Genomic DNA, 17,613 nt, shown 5'->3' with positions numbered 1-17,613 from the left:
AAAAACAAAGTCTATCTTCTGGATAAAGCGCTTTACGGTTTACACAAGGTCCCGAGAGCCTGGTACGAGACGCTTTCCCAATACCTGCTGGACAACGGGTTCATCAGAGGGACAGTTGATAGTACGTTGTTTACCAAAGAGGTTGCAGGGCATCTATTGATCGTGCAGATTTATGTCGACGATATCATTTTTGGATCAACAAATGATGATTTGTGTAAAGAATTTGAGAAGGGATGAAAAAGAAGTTTGAGATGAGCTCGATGGGGGAGATGAAGTTCTTCCTAGGGCTGCAGGTGGAACAAATGCCCAAGGGAATCTTCATTCATCAAACTAAATATGTGAACGATGTTCTGGAAAAGTTCAACATGGCTCAATCTAGTCCAGCATCAACCCCCTAGCTCAGAATCACGGGATTTGCCCAGATGAGAGTGGAGAAAAGGTGGAAGAGACGCTGTATCGGTCGATAATTGGATCCTTGATGTATCTTACTGCTTCTCGCCCAGACATCATGTATCCGACGTGTTTATGTGCCCGTTATCAGTCAAGCCCAAAGCAGTCACACCTGATAATCGTGAAACGCATTTTACGGTATTTGAAAGGCTGCCCAAGCACCGGCTTGTGGTATCCTAGATTGGGTGACTTCTCTCTCACAGGTTATCCTGATTCGGACTTTGGTAGCTGCAAGCAAAATGCTAAGTCCACCACTGCAGGCTGTCGGTTCTTCGGAACTCGACTAGTCACTTGGCAGTGCAAGAAACAAACCTCAGTAGCGCTCTCTACTTGCGAGGCTGAATACGTTTCAGCCTCGAGCTGTTGCTCTCAGATCCTTTGGATCCAACAGTAGATGCGAGACTTTGGTTTGCATTTCTTGGACACGCCAATATTTGTGGACAATGAAGCAACGATTAATATAACGAAAAACCCGGTTCACCATTCTAAAACAAAGCATATAGAAATCCGACATCATTTCATCCGTGATTGTCATGAGAAGAAATTGATTCGGATAGAACATGTACACATCGATGAACAGAGGGCTGATTTTTACACCAAACCGTTTGACAAAAAGAGATTTAACTATCTTTTGAAATTAAATGGGATGAAAAATTTGCTTTCTGGGAGGGTTGTTGAATGTGAAGCCGAGGAGGGCGGCGATCTGATGTGATCCGCGTCATGTTGTTAAAGTTTTTTTACAGTTTATATTCTGCTTTTGATAAAAACATAAACACAAAAATATGTCTTTATTTTTAGGGGGAGAAAGTTTGCAGAAAAATACAAAAACATGATAAAATTTCAAAATCCAAAAACATTAGAAAATCTGAAAAATCCAAAAACATTGAAAATCTAAAAAAGAGTTTGTGTAAAAGGGGAAATGATAGTACATCAGCTAGACAGATACAGTACGCTAAAGAATCGTATAGTTAAAAATGCGTTAAACAGTCTTGCAAATGATGTGTTGATAGGTTTTTACACATTTAGTAGATTTCTTTGGGATATAAACAAAAATAATAGCTTTTACGTGGGGAACATCTGCAGGATATATAGGTAACCCCTGAAATCTCGTTTGAAAGGTCTTATTTCTGACATACTACGTCTTTGTACATGATGATATCTGGGGTATTATACCAGGACTTCTGATTTTGCGGAAGCAATAGCCTAGTCCTTGTATAATACTCTGCACATGCTTTATTCGTAAAGCCTCCCCTCAGCGCAAAAAATGATTAAACATTGCAAAATGCTAATCATGTGCTGCTGTAAAAAAAGATTCTCTAAAGGGAACCCATCGAAAGTCGAGCCATCATCTCTTTGCTGAACGGAAGTTCTGACCTGAGCTCTCATGGCCTCACACTTAACCCTATACAGATATCATTAGTGTGCACTCACATGTAAGACTGAATATAGTGATCTGGATACGGGAGTATATTCTAAGGTGGTACACGCGTAAAAGTCAAGACCTTAAAACACTAAATCCGTATCCCGAATAGATTGAACTTTGTGTGAGAATTTAAGAGGATCAGTATATTGACAATCAAAGCAAATTGTTTAATGCTGTGTATGAAATCTAAGCTTAACGGAACTCGTATTTTTTCGGAAGCTGATATGATCCTCTAACACGCTCACAAAAATATTGTATGTACAATTTTCTGCTTATCATATTCAAAAATCCAAAAAGATTTTCATTTCATCTTATTTTCGACAACAGACGTTGGTGATCAGATGATGAAAGTCTATTGAGCTGAACAAGTCTGGATCATAAGGGTTGGGTAAGCAGAAGTTTGAAAAAGTGATTAGTAATTGCTTGAAAGTTCAAAAAGTTCATTAACTTGAACTTAAACTGGTCAGCCAAGGTCATTAACTTAGACTTGGCAGGCTAAACAGTTGACCAAGGTCATTAGCTTGGACTTGGTTAACTGGGTGTGTCGGTAAATTCTCAAAAAGTTAAAAATTGAAAAAAAAGAAGTTGAAATTAATTCCGTTTGAAATGATGATTTTGTTTGAAATCATAATTCCGTTTGAAAATGTGTTTCCACTTGAAAGGTAATTCCGCATGAACACTTAATTTCGTGTGAACCGGATTTCCGTTTGAGTGGTAATTCCGCTTGAAACACATCAGTGCCCATTTCAAACGAAATTACTCCGTCTATAAATAGGGGTGTGATTTTGTTTGAACATGTCATTCTTCTGATTTCGTTTCAAAGGCTCGTTCAAAGCAATTTCGAACGAAATTCCAATCTCTTCAATTTCTAGCCGTTATACCACCCGATTGTTGATTGAATCTTGATTTTAGTTGGTTTGCTCAACTATTATCATGGGAAAGGTGAGAGAGTTTTTTGATTTGGCACAGATTTGACCTAATTTCGTTTGGTCGGCGATGAACAGATGATAAAACATAGATCTAGGGTTTATTTGTGATGATTATTGACTGATTAACATACCCTTGAACTCGGAATTTGATAAAGATCTAAGTTAGGGTTTCAATTTGATGTGAACATCTGATTTCGTTTGAAGTCGATGAATCCGAATGTTTGAACTTAGATCTAGAAAGTTTTGGTGGTCAAAATTGAACGATTAACAGGTCAGTGTAGTCGGAATTGGTTAAGGAACACACCCAGATCATCAATTTGATCATAAGTTCATGAAATTTTTGTTGTTGGTAATATCAGTTTCAAATGAAATTAGAAGTGGATTTCAAACGAAATAAGTATTCCGTTTCAATTGGTGATTTCGTATCAAAAAATAGTTTCGCATCAGAATGTCATTCAGTTTGAAATGTAATTTCGTTTGATAATGGTATTCTGTTTGAAGATATGATTTCGTTTGAAACGGTAATTCAGCATGAAGTATGATTTCGTTTCAAAGTGTAATTCCGCTTCAAACTATCATTTGTGATTTCGTTTGAATTTGTCATTCAGCTTGCAATGTGATTTCGATTGTAACTGTAATCTCGCATAAAGTGTGATTTCTCTTGTATAGTGATTTCGTTTGAATGTATTTTGAGTTGAAAAATATTCTAAGTGTTTGATTTGTTTGTATGTTGTTATCTTTCAGGCTTCGAATGTGTGTTTGATCCACTGCACAACACTTGTTATGTGTACGATAAGGAGATACCAAAGATGGCCGGATTCACAGGAATTCTTGAGTTTATGGAAAGATTGCCGATTCAGAAAGCTTTAACGAACCAACATTTGGTATTCAGGTCCCACATTAAACGTTTTTGGGAGAATGCAACATATGATGAGGCAAACAAGACAATAAATTCGGTTGTGAACGTAAATGGCCAAGACAATCCGATAATTATAACAGAGCAGCTTGTTAGAGAAGTGATAAACTTTCCTGATGATGAGGATTCTCCTACGAATTTTCCGGAAAGGATGGTAAAAGGATGCATGTCGAGGTTGGGATACAATGGTCCTCTGAACAAAGCAAACTACTTGAAAGTGTGTTTTCCAAGGCTGTACAAGTTTCTTATTCATTCTGTACTGCTTGCTCTCAGTCACGGGAAAGGAGGTTACGATGTGATGAGAGACTATCAAATGAACATGGTGACAGCTCTCGTGCTTAACAAGAAGTACAATTTTTCGAAGATTGTGTTTCATTATATGGTGGAAAATGTAACTTCAAAGATCAAGACTTGGGTGTATCCACGTTTTATTCAGATGATGATAGATCACGCGTATCCTGATTTGGAGCGAGATGAAAACAATGATCTGTTGGTATTATTTCATATGGATAATGAGTCTTTGAAGCAGTTGGGTAGATATCATCCAAATCATCCAGAGCCATCATCAAAAGTTGACTTCGTTATAAGAACTACAAAGATCCAGATCCAGTCAATCATCAGAAGTGGAGGAATGAAGAAGAAATGAAAGAAAAGAGTTATGCTGATGAGCTGAAAGTTCTTGAAGATTTCAGAGAATCTCGCAACGAGTGGTTCTTAGAAGAAGAGAAAGCACGCCGCAATGAGCAGAATAAGTACTTTGAGTTGAAAAACAAAGAATTGGAAGCTGCAAAAGCTATGAAAGAACATGAGATTTACATGATGAATAAAGTACTAGAAAATATGCTTGGAAAGTCGATTGAGCAGAGATTTGAAGAAATTGAAGTTGAAGAAGTTAGGGCTAAACGTCAAGCTGAAATCGATGCTCAGATAAAGAATAAAGGCAAGGGTGTTGAAGGTGTTAGTGAAGTTGTTGAAAGATCAATAGTTCCATCTGATGTTTCTGAGACTTATATCCAGAATCCTCGTCCTATATCAGTTGTGTCTGCTATTTTTGATGAAGACGTGTTGATTGATGATGTCATTAATGATGAGGAAGATGTTGATGAGGATGATGACAAAGAGGATGTTGACGAAGAGGATGATGATGAAGAAAAGGTTGATGATGCAGATGATGTATTCTCTGCAAGTAGCCACAGTGATAATGATGATGATGACGATGATCAGGGTGGTACTGGTGTTAAAGTTACTAAAGCATCAAATGAACAAAATGTTGATGATTTTCTTCACGATGATGCGAATGAAGAGGCTGAGGATGCTTCAGGTGAGGGGGAGCAAGTGGATGATCAAAGTGTTGATAAAGTTGAGAAGTTAATTTTGCGTCTAGAGCCTGAAGTAGAGGAAGGTGAGATCAGGCATACATATACAATGGCTGAGATTATTGAGTTGACGAAAATTGATGATACTGATTTTAAATTTGATTTTGAAGAAGAGTTGAATGCATTCGATATCAACCAACAACCTGGTTATGAGTACAAGTATGTTGATGAAGCAGATAACTATGATAGGGTTGAGGTTGAAGATTGTAGTGAAGAAGAAAATGTGAATGAAGACACTTCAAATTTTCCAACTCTGGTTGAGGTCTTCAATCGAGAGAACAGAGATGAACTGAGGAGAAAAGTTGCTGAATGTTTGAAAGATAAGAATTTTGATGGTACTACGAAAGATCCACAACGAGAAGAACGCAAGAAATGGTTCCGTAAAGACACTGAAAGAAAGCTCAAGCGTCCTTTGAAGTTTTACAAGAGAGATAGAGATGTATCACTTGGTGACATCATCAGCTGGGGTTTCTTGCCACAAGTGAATGCATATGCGATCAGATGGGAATATGGTGTGCAATATTTTGCATATCTTTATGATATCATGTCATTACCCTGGTGGGATGTGGAAGAATTGTCGAAAGTTAGAACTCTAGATTATCTTGTTAGAAAGCTTGATGTACCCATGTGGGGTCTGATGAAATTTGAAGCCTTAGAGGGATTCAAACACTGGAAGCCTCACTACCCGAAGAAAGTAAAGAGGGTAGATCCAGTGGTTGGAGTTGAAGAGACAATCCTGCATGTGAAGAAACTAAGAGTGATGAAGAATAATCCGGTGCCAAAGATGGAACAAGAGTTTTATAAAGGTTTTATGTGTTGGGTATACAGATGTATGACGACTGAGGCTGTGATTACTTACAGGGCAGAGAATGAAATCATAGAAATATTTGTATATGATCCGCTACGGTTGGTGAACTGCTCTGCTAAAGACATAGAATGTTTGTTTGTAAACAAAATCTGGTTCAAAGCTGAAGATAGAGATCAGGCGATGTAATTTCAGAGAGTTGTGTATATTTTCTTTCAGAAGGGAATTAATGTTGATAGCAAATGGTCGTCAAAATGGTGGAAGATTGAGAAAGAAGAAAAGTTGAAAGCTGAGAAAGAACGAAAGGCTCGTTAAGACAGAGACAACATGCTGAGGCATACTGTTAATCAAAGAATGGCTGCTGAGGAAAAGAGAAGAGTCAATGAGAACGAGAAGCTTAGGAAGCTACCGATGAAAAAGCCTAAGCCGAGAGAAGAGAAGTTCAAGTCATTGTAAAGAAAGTGCTGAAGACCAGACTGAAGACTCTGGCAATATCCAAGGGGGAGTTTGTTGGTGCACAATGTCTATAGCCTACGTCTTAAGTCTAGGTCATGATGTATAGGGGTCAAAAGTGTCAAATATGTAAAGTTTAGGGGTGTTTAATGTAATTTCGTGTGAAATGGTCTTGTGTAATTCCGCACAGAATTACATTAGGTAATTCCGTTTAAACTGTCATGTTGTGTTTCATGCGGAATTAGGTGGCCTATATATAGGTGTGTTCAGTTTCTCATTTGGTACGGAATTAGTCAGCGTGTAACGAAGTGCTACTGAAATTCTACCGTATAATCAAGTCTAATTTGAATGAGAAGCTTGTTTTGAAGTATGACAATCTATTTCTACTCATTTCTTCACTGATTCTAAGCTGTTTGTTTGATTCCGCCTCTCAAACAGTTGTGTATTGCCTCTGATTGACACATTTGGTCGGTAAAACGATCCTACATACAATCTCATCCACGTATAGCTGAGCTAACTTATCCGAGCTGTGTGTTTTTTAATAGGCAAGAAGTGGGCTGACTTAGTCAATCTATCCACTATAACCCAAATAGTATCATTTCCTCGCTTTGTCTTTGGTAACTTGGTGATAAAATCCATAGTCACCATTTCCCATTTCCAGGTAGGAAGTTCAGGTTGTTGAAGCAAACCTGACGGCTTCTGGTGTTCAGCCTTAACTTGAGCACAAGTCAGACATTTGGCCACATAAGTGGCTATAGATTTCATCAAACCTATCCACCAGTAATTTGCCTTTAAGTCCTGGTACATCTTGTCACTTCCAGGATGAACAGAATACTTGGAACTGTGGGCTTTTTGAAGGATAACGTCCCGAAGTCCTCCATAGATTGGAACCCTTCTTCTTCCATTCAATCTTAGGATTCCATCATTGTCGTATAATAATTGTTCAGCAGTTACTCCCAACTTTTCATTTGGGTTGTTGGCTTCTAATACAACTTCCTTCTGTGCGGCTAACAACCTTTCATTCAAACTGTTTTTCAATTCAATGCTCTTGGCATTGATTCTAATGGGCTTAACCCTTTCCTTTCTGCTCAAAGCATCGGTGACCACATTTGCCTTACCTGGATGATATCAGACTTCACAATCATAATCATTCAGTGTCTCCATCCATCGATGCTGTCTCATGTTCAGATCCTTCTGATTGAACAGATGCTGAAGGCTCTTATGATCAGAATAGATCACACACTTGGTACCATATAAATAATGCCTCCAAAGTTTTAGTGCAAATACAATGGCACCCAATTCCAAGTCGTGGGTGGTGTAATTCTTTTCATGCACCTTTAATTGTCGAGAAGCATAGGCAATAACTTTGCCTTTCTGCATTAGCACACATCCCATGCCAGTGTGTGATGCGTTGCAGTATACCACGAACTCTTCTATTCCCTCAGGCAATGTCAACACAGGTGCATTGCTCAACTTCTGCTTAAGAATGTCAAAGGATTGTTGCTGCTTGGGACCCCGGTCAAATTTGATATTCTTACGAGTTAATGAAGTTAGGGGTGCTACAATCCTTGAGAAGTTTTCAATAAAACGCCTATAGTATCCTGCCAGACCCAAAAAGCTGCGAATCTCTATGGGCATCTTCGGCTCTTGCCAATTCATGATAGCTTCAATTTTAGTGGGATCCACTTGGATACCACGCTCACGAACCACATGTCCAAGGAATTGGACTTCTCGAAGCCAAAACTCACACTTTGAAAACTTGGCGTAGAGCTTTTCTTGCTGAAGTAGTTTAAGGATACAACAAAGGTGCTTCTCATGGTCAGCTTGATTCTTTGAATAAATAAGAATGTCATCAATGAAGACGATGACAAATTTATCCAAGTAGGGCTTGTAGACGCGGTTCATGAGATCCATGAACACTGCTGGTGCATTAGTGAGCCCGAAAGGCATCACCAAGAACTCGTAATGACCATAACGAGTCCTAAATGCAGTCTTGTGCACATCTTCATCTCTAACCTTCAGTTGATGGTAACCGGACCTTAAATCAATCTTGGAGAAGTAACTTGCTCCTTGAAGCTGATCGAACAGATCATCGATCCTGGGCAATGGATATCTGTTCTTGATTGTAACCTTGTTAAGCTCGCGATAATCGATGCATAGACGCATCGATCCATCCTTTTTCTTCACAAACAGGATCGGTGCTACCCAAGGAGATGAACTAGGTCTAATAAATCTTTTTGCCAACAAATCATCCAGTTGAGTCCTCAACTCTTCATCTCAGTTGGTGCTAACCTGTAAGGTGCTCTTGCAACAAGTGCTGATCCAGGAATAATGTCGATTCTGAACTCCACTTGCCTATCTGGGGGTAAACCAGGTAGTTCTTCAGGGAATACTTCTAGATATTCGGAAATGACAGGGATGTCTTCAACCTTGGGTTTTGGTTCATCGATAGATACTTGTGCCATGTAGATGACACAACCTTTCTTCATACCCCTAGACGCCTTAAGCATAGACACTTTCTTAGGCAACCCATACTGAGTATCTCCTTGAATGGTAAGTGGCTCACCATACGAAGTTTTGATAACCACTTGTTTCTTGTCACAAACGATCTGAGCTTGGTTATGAGATAACCAATCCATGCCTATTACTATGTCGAAACCAGCTAGCTTTAAAGGAAGCAAGGACAACGGAAAAGAGTGGTTCCTAATGGATATAAAACATCCATCTAACACAGTTGAGGCAGTTTCTATGGTACCATCGGCCAATTCTACTTCATATTTTATGCTTAGGGTTTTAACAGGCAGATTTAATAACTTACAAAACTTATCATCAAACAAACGACTTATCCGCACCCGAATCAAATAATACCCTTGCATAAACATCATTAATGAGAAAGGTACCTGTTATCACGTTATCATTCTGGATTGATTCTTGAGCATTCATCTGGAAGACCCGGGCATTGGTCTTCTTGCCTTCTTCAGTTTTCTTCGCGTACTTTGGGCAGTTGGACTTGATATGCCCTTTCTCGTTACAATTGTAACAAGTTGCATCCTTAATCTTTTTACAATCCAATGTCTTATGCTCAGAATATTTACAGATCCCACAAGCCCTAGGCTGTGATTGGGACTTTGATTCATACCTGCACTTTCCAAGAGGACGCTTCTTGCAGGTCTTGCATTTGAGCTTCTTACCCGACTGTTGGTCCTCTTTCTTGAACCCTGAACTCTTCTTGTGTTCAGAGTTCCCTTTGTGCTTCTTGTCTGAACGGTGTGAGTTATCATTCTCACGCATCCTCTTTCCCTCATCAGAATTCCTAAGCGACCTTTGCCTGACCACATCAAGGGTAAGAGATAGTGACAGATCAGCTACAGACCTAAAGGTAGTCGGTCGAGATTCTTTTACACTGGCTTTGATCTCCGCGGCTAAACCCCCAATGAAACGGGCTATCCGTTTTGGTTCCGGTGTCACCAAGTAAGGAACCAATCGAGACATGGTATTAAAACTTGTAAGGTATGCCTGACAGTCCAAATTCTTCATAACCAATGTCAGGAAGTCAGTCTCGATCTTCTCAACTTCATGTTGAGGACAGAAATATTCCTTAATCAAGGCAACAAACTGATCCCACGACAGATTGTACAACGGGATCTTCCCAGTAGCTTGGATTAGAGACCTCCCCCAAGCTAGAGCCTCTCCTTTAAATGATTGAGACACAAACTTTACAATATCCCTATCAGCGCAACCACTGATATCAACCACGGTATCCATCTCATCTAGCCACATCATGCAATCTATGGCTCCTTTTTCCCCAGTGAAATCCCTGGGTTTGCAGGAGACGAAATACTTATAGGAGCAGGTCTTTGCACGTGGCTCCTGATCAAATACAATCTTCTTAGATGGAACACTATGCTGATTTGAGGAGTGTTGAGCATCATCTTTCTTTGACTCATGATGTTTAGAAGGTGGCTTACTATGAGCCTCAAAGTGAGTCTTAGGGTGTGATTTGGAATGAGGTACAGATAAGGTCTTGCTATGTGTACCACTGGATTCCCTAAGCTGCCAATCCACTGCCTTAGAAACAGCATTATTAATCAATGCTCGAAGTTCCTCCCCAGTTATGTTGATCCTGGCAGTGTCATGATTTTCCAGCGGGTGACTGTTGACTTCTTCAGACTCTTCCATGTAGCTTGATTGCTACATAAAATGATGACAATGATTTTATTTAGGGGTTTACAACAGAATTGTCATCTTGATAATTTATTAACCATGGCATTAATAAACCATATTGGTTAATTTGTTAAGCATATATATTCAGGATTTTTTTATTAAAATAATCCTCAGATATAATTAAAATATAATAATGGCACAAAAGCCAAGTCACAAGGACAATTTAAATTATAGGCCAAGATCTTATAGGATCGAGGCATTAAGGCTTGAATCATAGTTCATTACCTTTTCTTGACAGAGAGCCGTAGACTACAACTGTCTTTAGTCCCAAAGGACATTAATTATGGCCCGTAGGCACTTCATCACTAATGGATGATTAAATGATAATTAAGAAAAGGAATTGGAAGAATCCAATATAAGGATGACTTATGCGATTTATCGAATCACATTTGCCAGGAGTGTTAACATGTTTTCAGATGTTAACAAGGATCTGAATCTTAATAAGGAACTACCATCATGGCCCTGTCTTAAAATGACACATGAGCTAGGTTTTGCCTTTAAGATTTTATTTACTAATGGCAGATCTTATAAAAGGAATGATATTTTTATTTATTTCATATATTATATTCATACATATGATGACAAAATGAAATTTTAAATTCAAACATTCCATTACTAATTAAAAGAGTACATAATTGCCCTAAATGGGACTTTAACAGAAATAAGTTGCCCACGCCGGGGTTAAACTGAAAATACAAGTCCTCGCAGGGACTAAGTACATAAATAGATGTCCACGCAGGGACTTGATTGAAACAAAGAAATTATAATACAATGAAATAAATAAGGACTCTTCAAAAATCCCTCTTGCTCTTCCCTTTGATTAAACTTGCCAATCCCTTAAGAAATCCCCTGTGGCTTCTACGCTCTTCTCAAACCTCACGCTCCACCTGACTCAACCTTTGAAGAATCTCCTACTGCTGCGGTGGTTGGATCTGTGGCGGCTGCGGCTGCTGTTACTGCGGAGGTTGAGGAAGTGGCGGGTATTGGTACCCATAGGCCGGGTATCCGGTCTGCCATGGAGCTCCATAGGGCCCCTTGGGATGAAGAGCATTGTAGTTTGCCGCTACAAGGTATGGGTCAACTTCGGCGTAGTTGTAGTTAGTATGGGCTGGCTGCTCAAAAGGGTTATATGCCGCTGCATCGGCGTATGAAGGAATCAGGTTATCATAACCCACTGGTGGTGGTGCGACTGGCGCAGAGTCCACCTCGGAAACGGGGTTTGAAGGCCCACCCATCTGTGGGTCTCCATATAGTGGCGGGTAGTGACTGCCACTGGAAGGTTGAGGGGTGCTGAAAGGGAATCCCCCTCGCACGGACATCTGTGCGTTTGATCTTCTCCGCCTCGGTCGCTCCGGGGCCAGCTGCTGATCTGGCGGCGGCGGCGGTGGAGTGACCGCTACAAAACGTGAATCCTCTGAGGGATCCTGCTGCTGCTGAGGTGCTGGGTTGTAAGAGGGAGTAAACACCCAGTCGTATTAGGCAAACCATGCCTCATAGCTGTCTGGACCACGATAAGGTGATCCATGAAAAGACGACCCATCCGAAATCTCGATGGGGTGAGGCGGTGTCCTAGATGGTGGTTCAGCAGGATCTGGATCATCATCCATATCCATGTCCTGAGCTTTAGGAAAATGGTCTTCAGGACCCAATGGGTTATGACCCATTGGTTCTTCAATCTGATTTGTTGGGATAAACCGGCTTTGGAAATACGGGGTCGGGTCTTGAAATGCGCGGTGCGACCCCGACCGCTGCAGTGGTAGGTAAGAGTGGTGTGAATCTTCGGGCTCGTTCTCCGATTATGGCATAAAGGAATGATGGTAAAAGGGTGACGAACTTAGCGAGACAGATTGCCTCGCGGGCTCCAAATAGGTCCTCTAGTCTTCTTGAGGACCGGTGCTCATGGTAACAGACGGAGTTCGCCGGTGGGAAGATCCGGCCTCATGATCATGCATGGTGAATGGCGCCTTGCCCCGTCCTCCTCTTCTGAATCGTGGCGGCATTTTGTTGAACCTGTCAAAGCAAACAAAAGAAACAACAACGGAAAACAATAAAGGACAAAATAAGATAAATTAGGATTAGTCCTAAGTTGTTTGCCTAGACTCGGAAGTCGAGGAATGTGCAAACTGTGTCATTGAGATTAAACACAAAAGGCTAGTGTTTAATTCACTCAATGTTGGCTCTGATACCAACTTGTCACACCCCGATATTTCCACGTATTACCGGTGGGCCCGGTGGGGAGTATCGTGACGTAGTTGATATCATAATAGACAATTTATCACAGTTTAATACACAGCGGAAGTCGAAAGATAAAAACAACCGAATGGAAGTAATATCAATTATTACAAAAACGGTTGTAAGGGATCCACAGGCGGATCAAAGTTAAAAGGATCATTGTCCAACAGATTTATAAACATCTAAGCTTGCAAGACTCTTTATTGATGCTAGGAGTAGCCAGCCTATTCCGTCTAGTACCTGCACTTAGCCTTTTTGGAAAATACGTCAATTTACACTGGTAAATACAATTAACTGACTCATTTTGAAAATGTTTAAGAAAATTGATTTGAATGCACAAGGCACAAAATATCTTTTATAACATGGGATAATTATTTAAAAATAAACTTGTTAAAGAATTATTTGTTTATTATACGTTCAGTAGCCCGGGTTGAATACCGGATTAAAGATTAATAGACACACCACATAATATATCCCACGGCGAGTTATTCTCGAACAGGTGGGTATATTATTTTTACATACGCACCGGCAGGTGTATGCCTACACCCCGTGCTTAAGTCGTGGCCATTTCAATGAATGAGCCGAGGATATCCAGGACATGGTCATTAACCCCCCAAAGGCTTAAAACAAACAAAACAGATTAAACGGGTCATCTCAATAAATTAACCTTCATATGATTAAAAATTCTATGCCCGACCAAGCGGTATTTTATATACCGTATCCCAAGCCCGTATAAGGCAAAATAAGTTAAAAGTATTTACCTAAGCAAATTATACAAATTTATCCCAGCCGTACAAATCAGCAAGTGCAAGTATCTTTTACTGGTCTCCTAAATCTGGAACAAAGGTTTTAATTAACCTATTAGATTCCTAACGGGTCTTACTTAAGTTTAAACTTAGACCGGTTAGTTCTAAAGAAAAGGTATATGGTTGAAAACGCATGATTAAGCAAAGACCGGAATAGAATGTGATTTAGACCCGACAGGTTTGAAGACTTGTATAATATGGGTAAACTAAACACATTCTAGATTTTGAGATAAAGATGATAAGGTTTGACCCGTTTCGGTTAATTTATGCAAACTAGTTACATAAACCGCACCGAACACGAAAAATGTGTAACGGGTAAACAAAATGAGTCATGAACAGGTTTCCTAAGTTAATATGCCTTAAATATGTTGTGATACCAGTAGGATACCTTTCATTATGTCCAAAACGAATTTAAAAACAATATATGCCCCGTAGGGGTATTTTGGTCATTTTAAAGGTTATAAAAGAGGTTAAACATTAATATGAGATTCTGCACTGAAAAGATCAGTAAAAATATTTATTTTTATAAGTCATATCAGTAGGGTATTACATGTATGTGAAATTTATCTTTTATAACCAAACTATGCACCGTAGGGGCATTTTGGTAATTTCACATAAGCTTTAAAGGTCAAAATTGGAAATCTAAGTTCAAAACGTTTACTTACTGTTAAAGTATAAAAATTTTCTTAAAACACCAGTAGGTATTAAGTTTTATATGTCAAAAATAGTTTTAATCCATACTATGCGTTTAAAACGCGTAAAAAGTCGTTTTTAAGCGATTTTCGGGTTATATAAGAAAAACTGAGATTTTTATCAGCCCTGAAGGCTTAAAATATTTTATTTATCACATAAAATCAGTAGCAAAAGATTTGGTATCAATATGTTATGTAAAACTCATTTTATTGGTAAAATGGGTATAACCGACAATTACCGAATCAAAGCAAGAACCCTATGTTATGCTCAGTTTAAAAATAAATAAAAATATTCAAAAATCCCAAAATATTATATTACATCAGTGGGTAAAAAGTTTGGTGTCAAAATTTGGGTTTAGATAGGCTTCATGCTAATAATGCCGTTTAATTAATAAAAAGCTTACAAATTACGATATTGAGCATAATTCCTAATTTAGACCTCAAACTGATGTCAAATTTTTAGGACAAGTTTATAAATCAGTAATAAAGATTTTTGTCCTCTCATATTTTCAAAAATCTCATTTTTACAAGAAAAGGGCATAATGGTCAATTATAGGCATATAACGGAAACATGCAACGAACTTGGATTACAAAGGAACCACATTGTATAAACTTAGAGGGTTATACTAATATGTAACATGGTCCTAATGGAACCCTAAGGCATTTCTAAAACAATCTAAATCGGGTCAGAACTGAAAGTCAAAGCAAAAGTCTACTTTTGCGACTTTCGGTTCCGAACCGAGCCTAAACTCATAATTGTCGGGTTGAACATGCTTAGACATGTTCTTACATTAATTACCAAGTTATACAAGTGTTAAAACAGGTTTCATGGCTTCTACATTGTTAATTATGAGTTTATTTGCAAAATAGCTTTCTGTTGACTTTTTATAATTAAGTTTGACCTGACAATTGACCTAGTTAGAGTGGAAATCAGATGGTGCCCTTTTAAGGTTTTATTACCCACATAATTACCAACTCATAGCCACTTTCAATTAGAAAAATGACTGGACCATTAGTTATTAATCACCAAGTCAAAGCTTAATTACGATGGCTTTAACTTTCGGTCATTAAACTAATAAAACATGAATTAGGAAGGCTAAGAACACTCACAATGGTCCTTAGCACGAATTAAGAGCTGATGGAAGCTTGCTTGAAGTCCAGAGAGCTCCAGAGAGTGGTTTAAAATGATTTTGAAATGAGAAAGTTTAATGTTGCAGCTTATGTTCCTTATATAGTGATTTCAATTGCACAAGATCATTACACACAAGTCTACCATTGATCCCTGATGAATCCAAGTGTCCCCTACGCATGAAAAACCACTGGTGCAGCCCCTGAATTCGGAAACCATTCATCTAAGGCGGTGGAATAGGCTGAACAGGCAGCTGTCCATTTTTCTGCCCAGATACAGGTCTTACGGACCATAAGCTAAGGGCCTTACAGTCCGTATCCGCTTTTTAATCTTTATCGCCCAGATCAGCCACCTTATGGTCCGTAAGGTGGTCTCTTTGCGGTCCGTAAGACTTGGTCAGAAGACAAACACTTGTGAACTTCTAACATTTGACCATGCAATCTTTTATAACTCGAATCTTTGGTTATTATTAGCAGCAAGGGCCCTCATGATCAAGTCTGAAACATTCAGAATGCATTCCATGCATTAGTGTTGCCTTGGAGTCTTGTGAAAAGGCCATTAAATGTAGATTTGTCACATTATATACATGTGATCCCATTTCTTATGCAATTTGAATTATGTACCACCAGAAATAACCGGATTTGAATCTATATCGGATGTTTATAAAACATATTAAGGTTTGGAATTAATAAAAGGTCACTCAGAGGTAATAATTAACATGTTGACACTTTTAATCCTACCATATATCTTTCAACTTGATCCGGGTTTATAACACGTTTACCTTCCATGACATGTGTCTCTATAATATTGGTCGTGATTTTACTAGGTGTTACATGTACCGACTCGACCTGCCACAAGAACTTAATAACGTACACCCAACATTCCACGTATCTAACCTCAGGAAGTGCTTATCAGATGAGGAACTGTAGGTTCCCATCAAAGACTTGCAAATAAATGAGACTTTACATTTTGTGGAGAAACCGGTCGAAATCATGGACCGAGGAACCAAGCGGCTAAGGCGCAGCAAAATTTCAATAGTCAAGCTTCGATGGGAAGGAACACGTGACGCCGAATTCATTTGGGAACTCGAGAGTGAGATGAAGACTAAGTATCCACAGCTCTTTGAGCGGAATTCCTCTTAGATTTCGGGGACGAAATCTCCTAAAGGAGGGGAGACTGTAACGCCCTGCATCCCTAATCTTTTATCTTTTGGCAAGTCTAGTCCCTATACTATTTGAGACTTAACTATGTCAAACTATGTGAAACATTTATGAAACTTTGTGATACTTTGGAACTTGACTCTTGATGCTTGATACTTATTAAACGCTATGAATCTTGATTCTTGGTGAAACTTGATGCTCAATACTTGATACTTGATACTAGATACTTAATTCTTGACTCTTTATACTTATGGAACGAGATTCTTGATACTTATCTAACGAGAAACTTGAATTGAATGAGAAGCTTTGATACTTAGAAGCTTGAAACACGGAAACTTTTGTGTTAGTTAGACAAACTTATCATGTGATGGTATTACACAATAATACGCAACGCAACACTTAATCTAGCTCGCAAATCGAATCGAAATCAGAAAACTAGCAAACGGGTCTCGGTTGTCCGAATGGACATCTGATCGGATGACCGGCCATTCGACCGAACAGCCGTCCGACCCAGTGCACGCTTGCACCGCCTCACTTGTCTCTGTCACCTATAAATACCCGCTGTCACATCACTACTCACTGATGTGACAGCCTCGTCCGACCCAGAGCCTTCCAAGTCACTCTCAAGCACCTTTCCTTCGATTTAACGCGATTCTTGTAAGTTTTCCCCTTGAATCTTGTACTTCTATCATCATTATACAATTCCCCACCATTCCTTCCATCAAAATCACTGGTTTCCTTCACGAAATCACTCGATTTTGGACTCTTGAAGGTAACATCATCACTGGTTGCTTATGTAATCGGTGAATGACGTCATCACCTCGGGAATGGTGTAGATCCACCTGTATTCTACACATTTAAACAGGAATCTTTGTAAAACCTTAACATTTCCTCAAAGGAAATTCATACTTTCAACTTTCTTCAAACTTTCTTAACTTTTTACTCAAATCGGTGGAATCTGAACCCGAACAGGCCTAGGACTTGTTCCGTAGTCTGGAGTCGGCTCGATAATGGATTC

The 17,613-nt window shown here is 39.1% G+C and overlaps 1 protein-coding gene across 1 annotated transcript; it reads right to left on the bottom strand.

The window, feature by feature from the left end:
• Positions 1–11,529: 11,529 nt before the first annotated feature.
• On the bottom strand, positions 11,530–12,240 carry LOC110887839 (vegetative cell wall protein gp1-like). The gene is made up of 2 exons (XM_022135405.1): positions 12,084–12,240; positions 11,530–12,017 (listed from the first exon to the last, which is right to left on the bottom strand). Exons 1-2 carry the CDS (start codon positions 12,238–12,240, stop codon positions 11,530–11,532), a joined length of 645 nt encoding a protein of 214 aa, XP_021991097.1.
• Positions 12,241–17,613: the final 5,373 nt, after the last annotated feature.

Source organism: Helianthus annuus, chromosome 11, assembly GCF_002127325.2.
Source record: "Helianthus annuus cultivar XRQ/B chromosome 11, HanXRQr2.0-SUNRISE, whole genome shotgun sequence".
Classification (NCBI taxonomy): Eukaryota; Viridiplantae; Streptophyta; class Magnoliopsida; order Asterales; family Asteraceae; genus Helianthus; species Helianthus annuus.
The sequence above is the reverse complement of the archived record's forward strand: the minus strand, read 5'-3'. Positions and strand labels throughout refer to the sequence as shown.

Coding starts and splice junctions, on each gene's coding strand:
- LOC110887839 (XM_022135405.1), bottom strand. CDS start 12,240: ATGGGTCATAACCCATTGGGTCCTGAAGACCATTTTCCTAAAGCTCAG. Junction 12,018..12,083: donor TCATGGATCACCTTATCGTG/GTCCAGACAGCT, acceptor CTTACAACCCAG/CACCTCAGCAGCAGCAGGAT.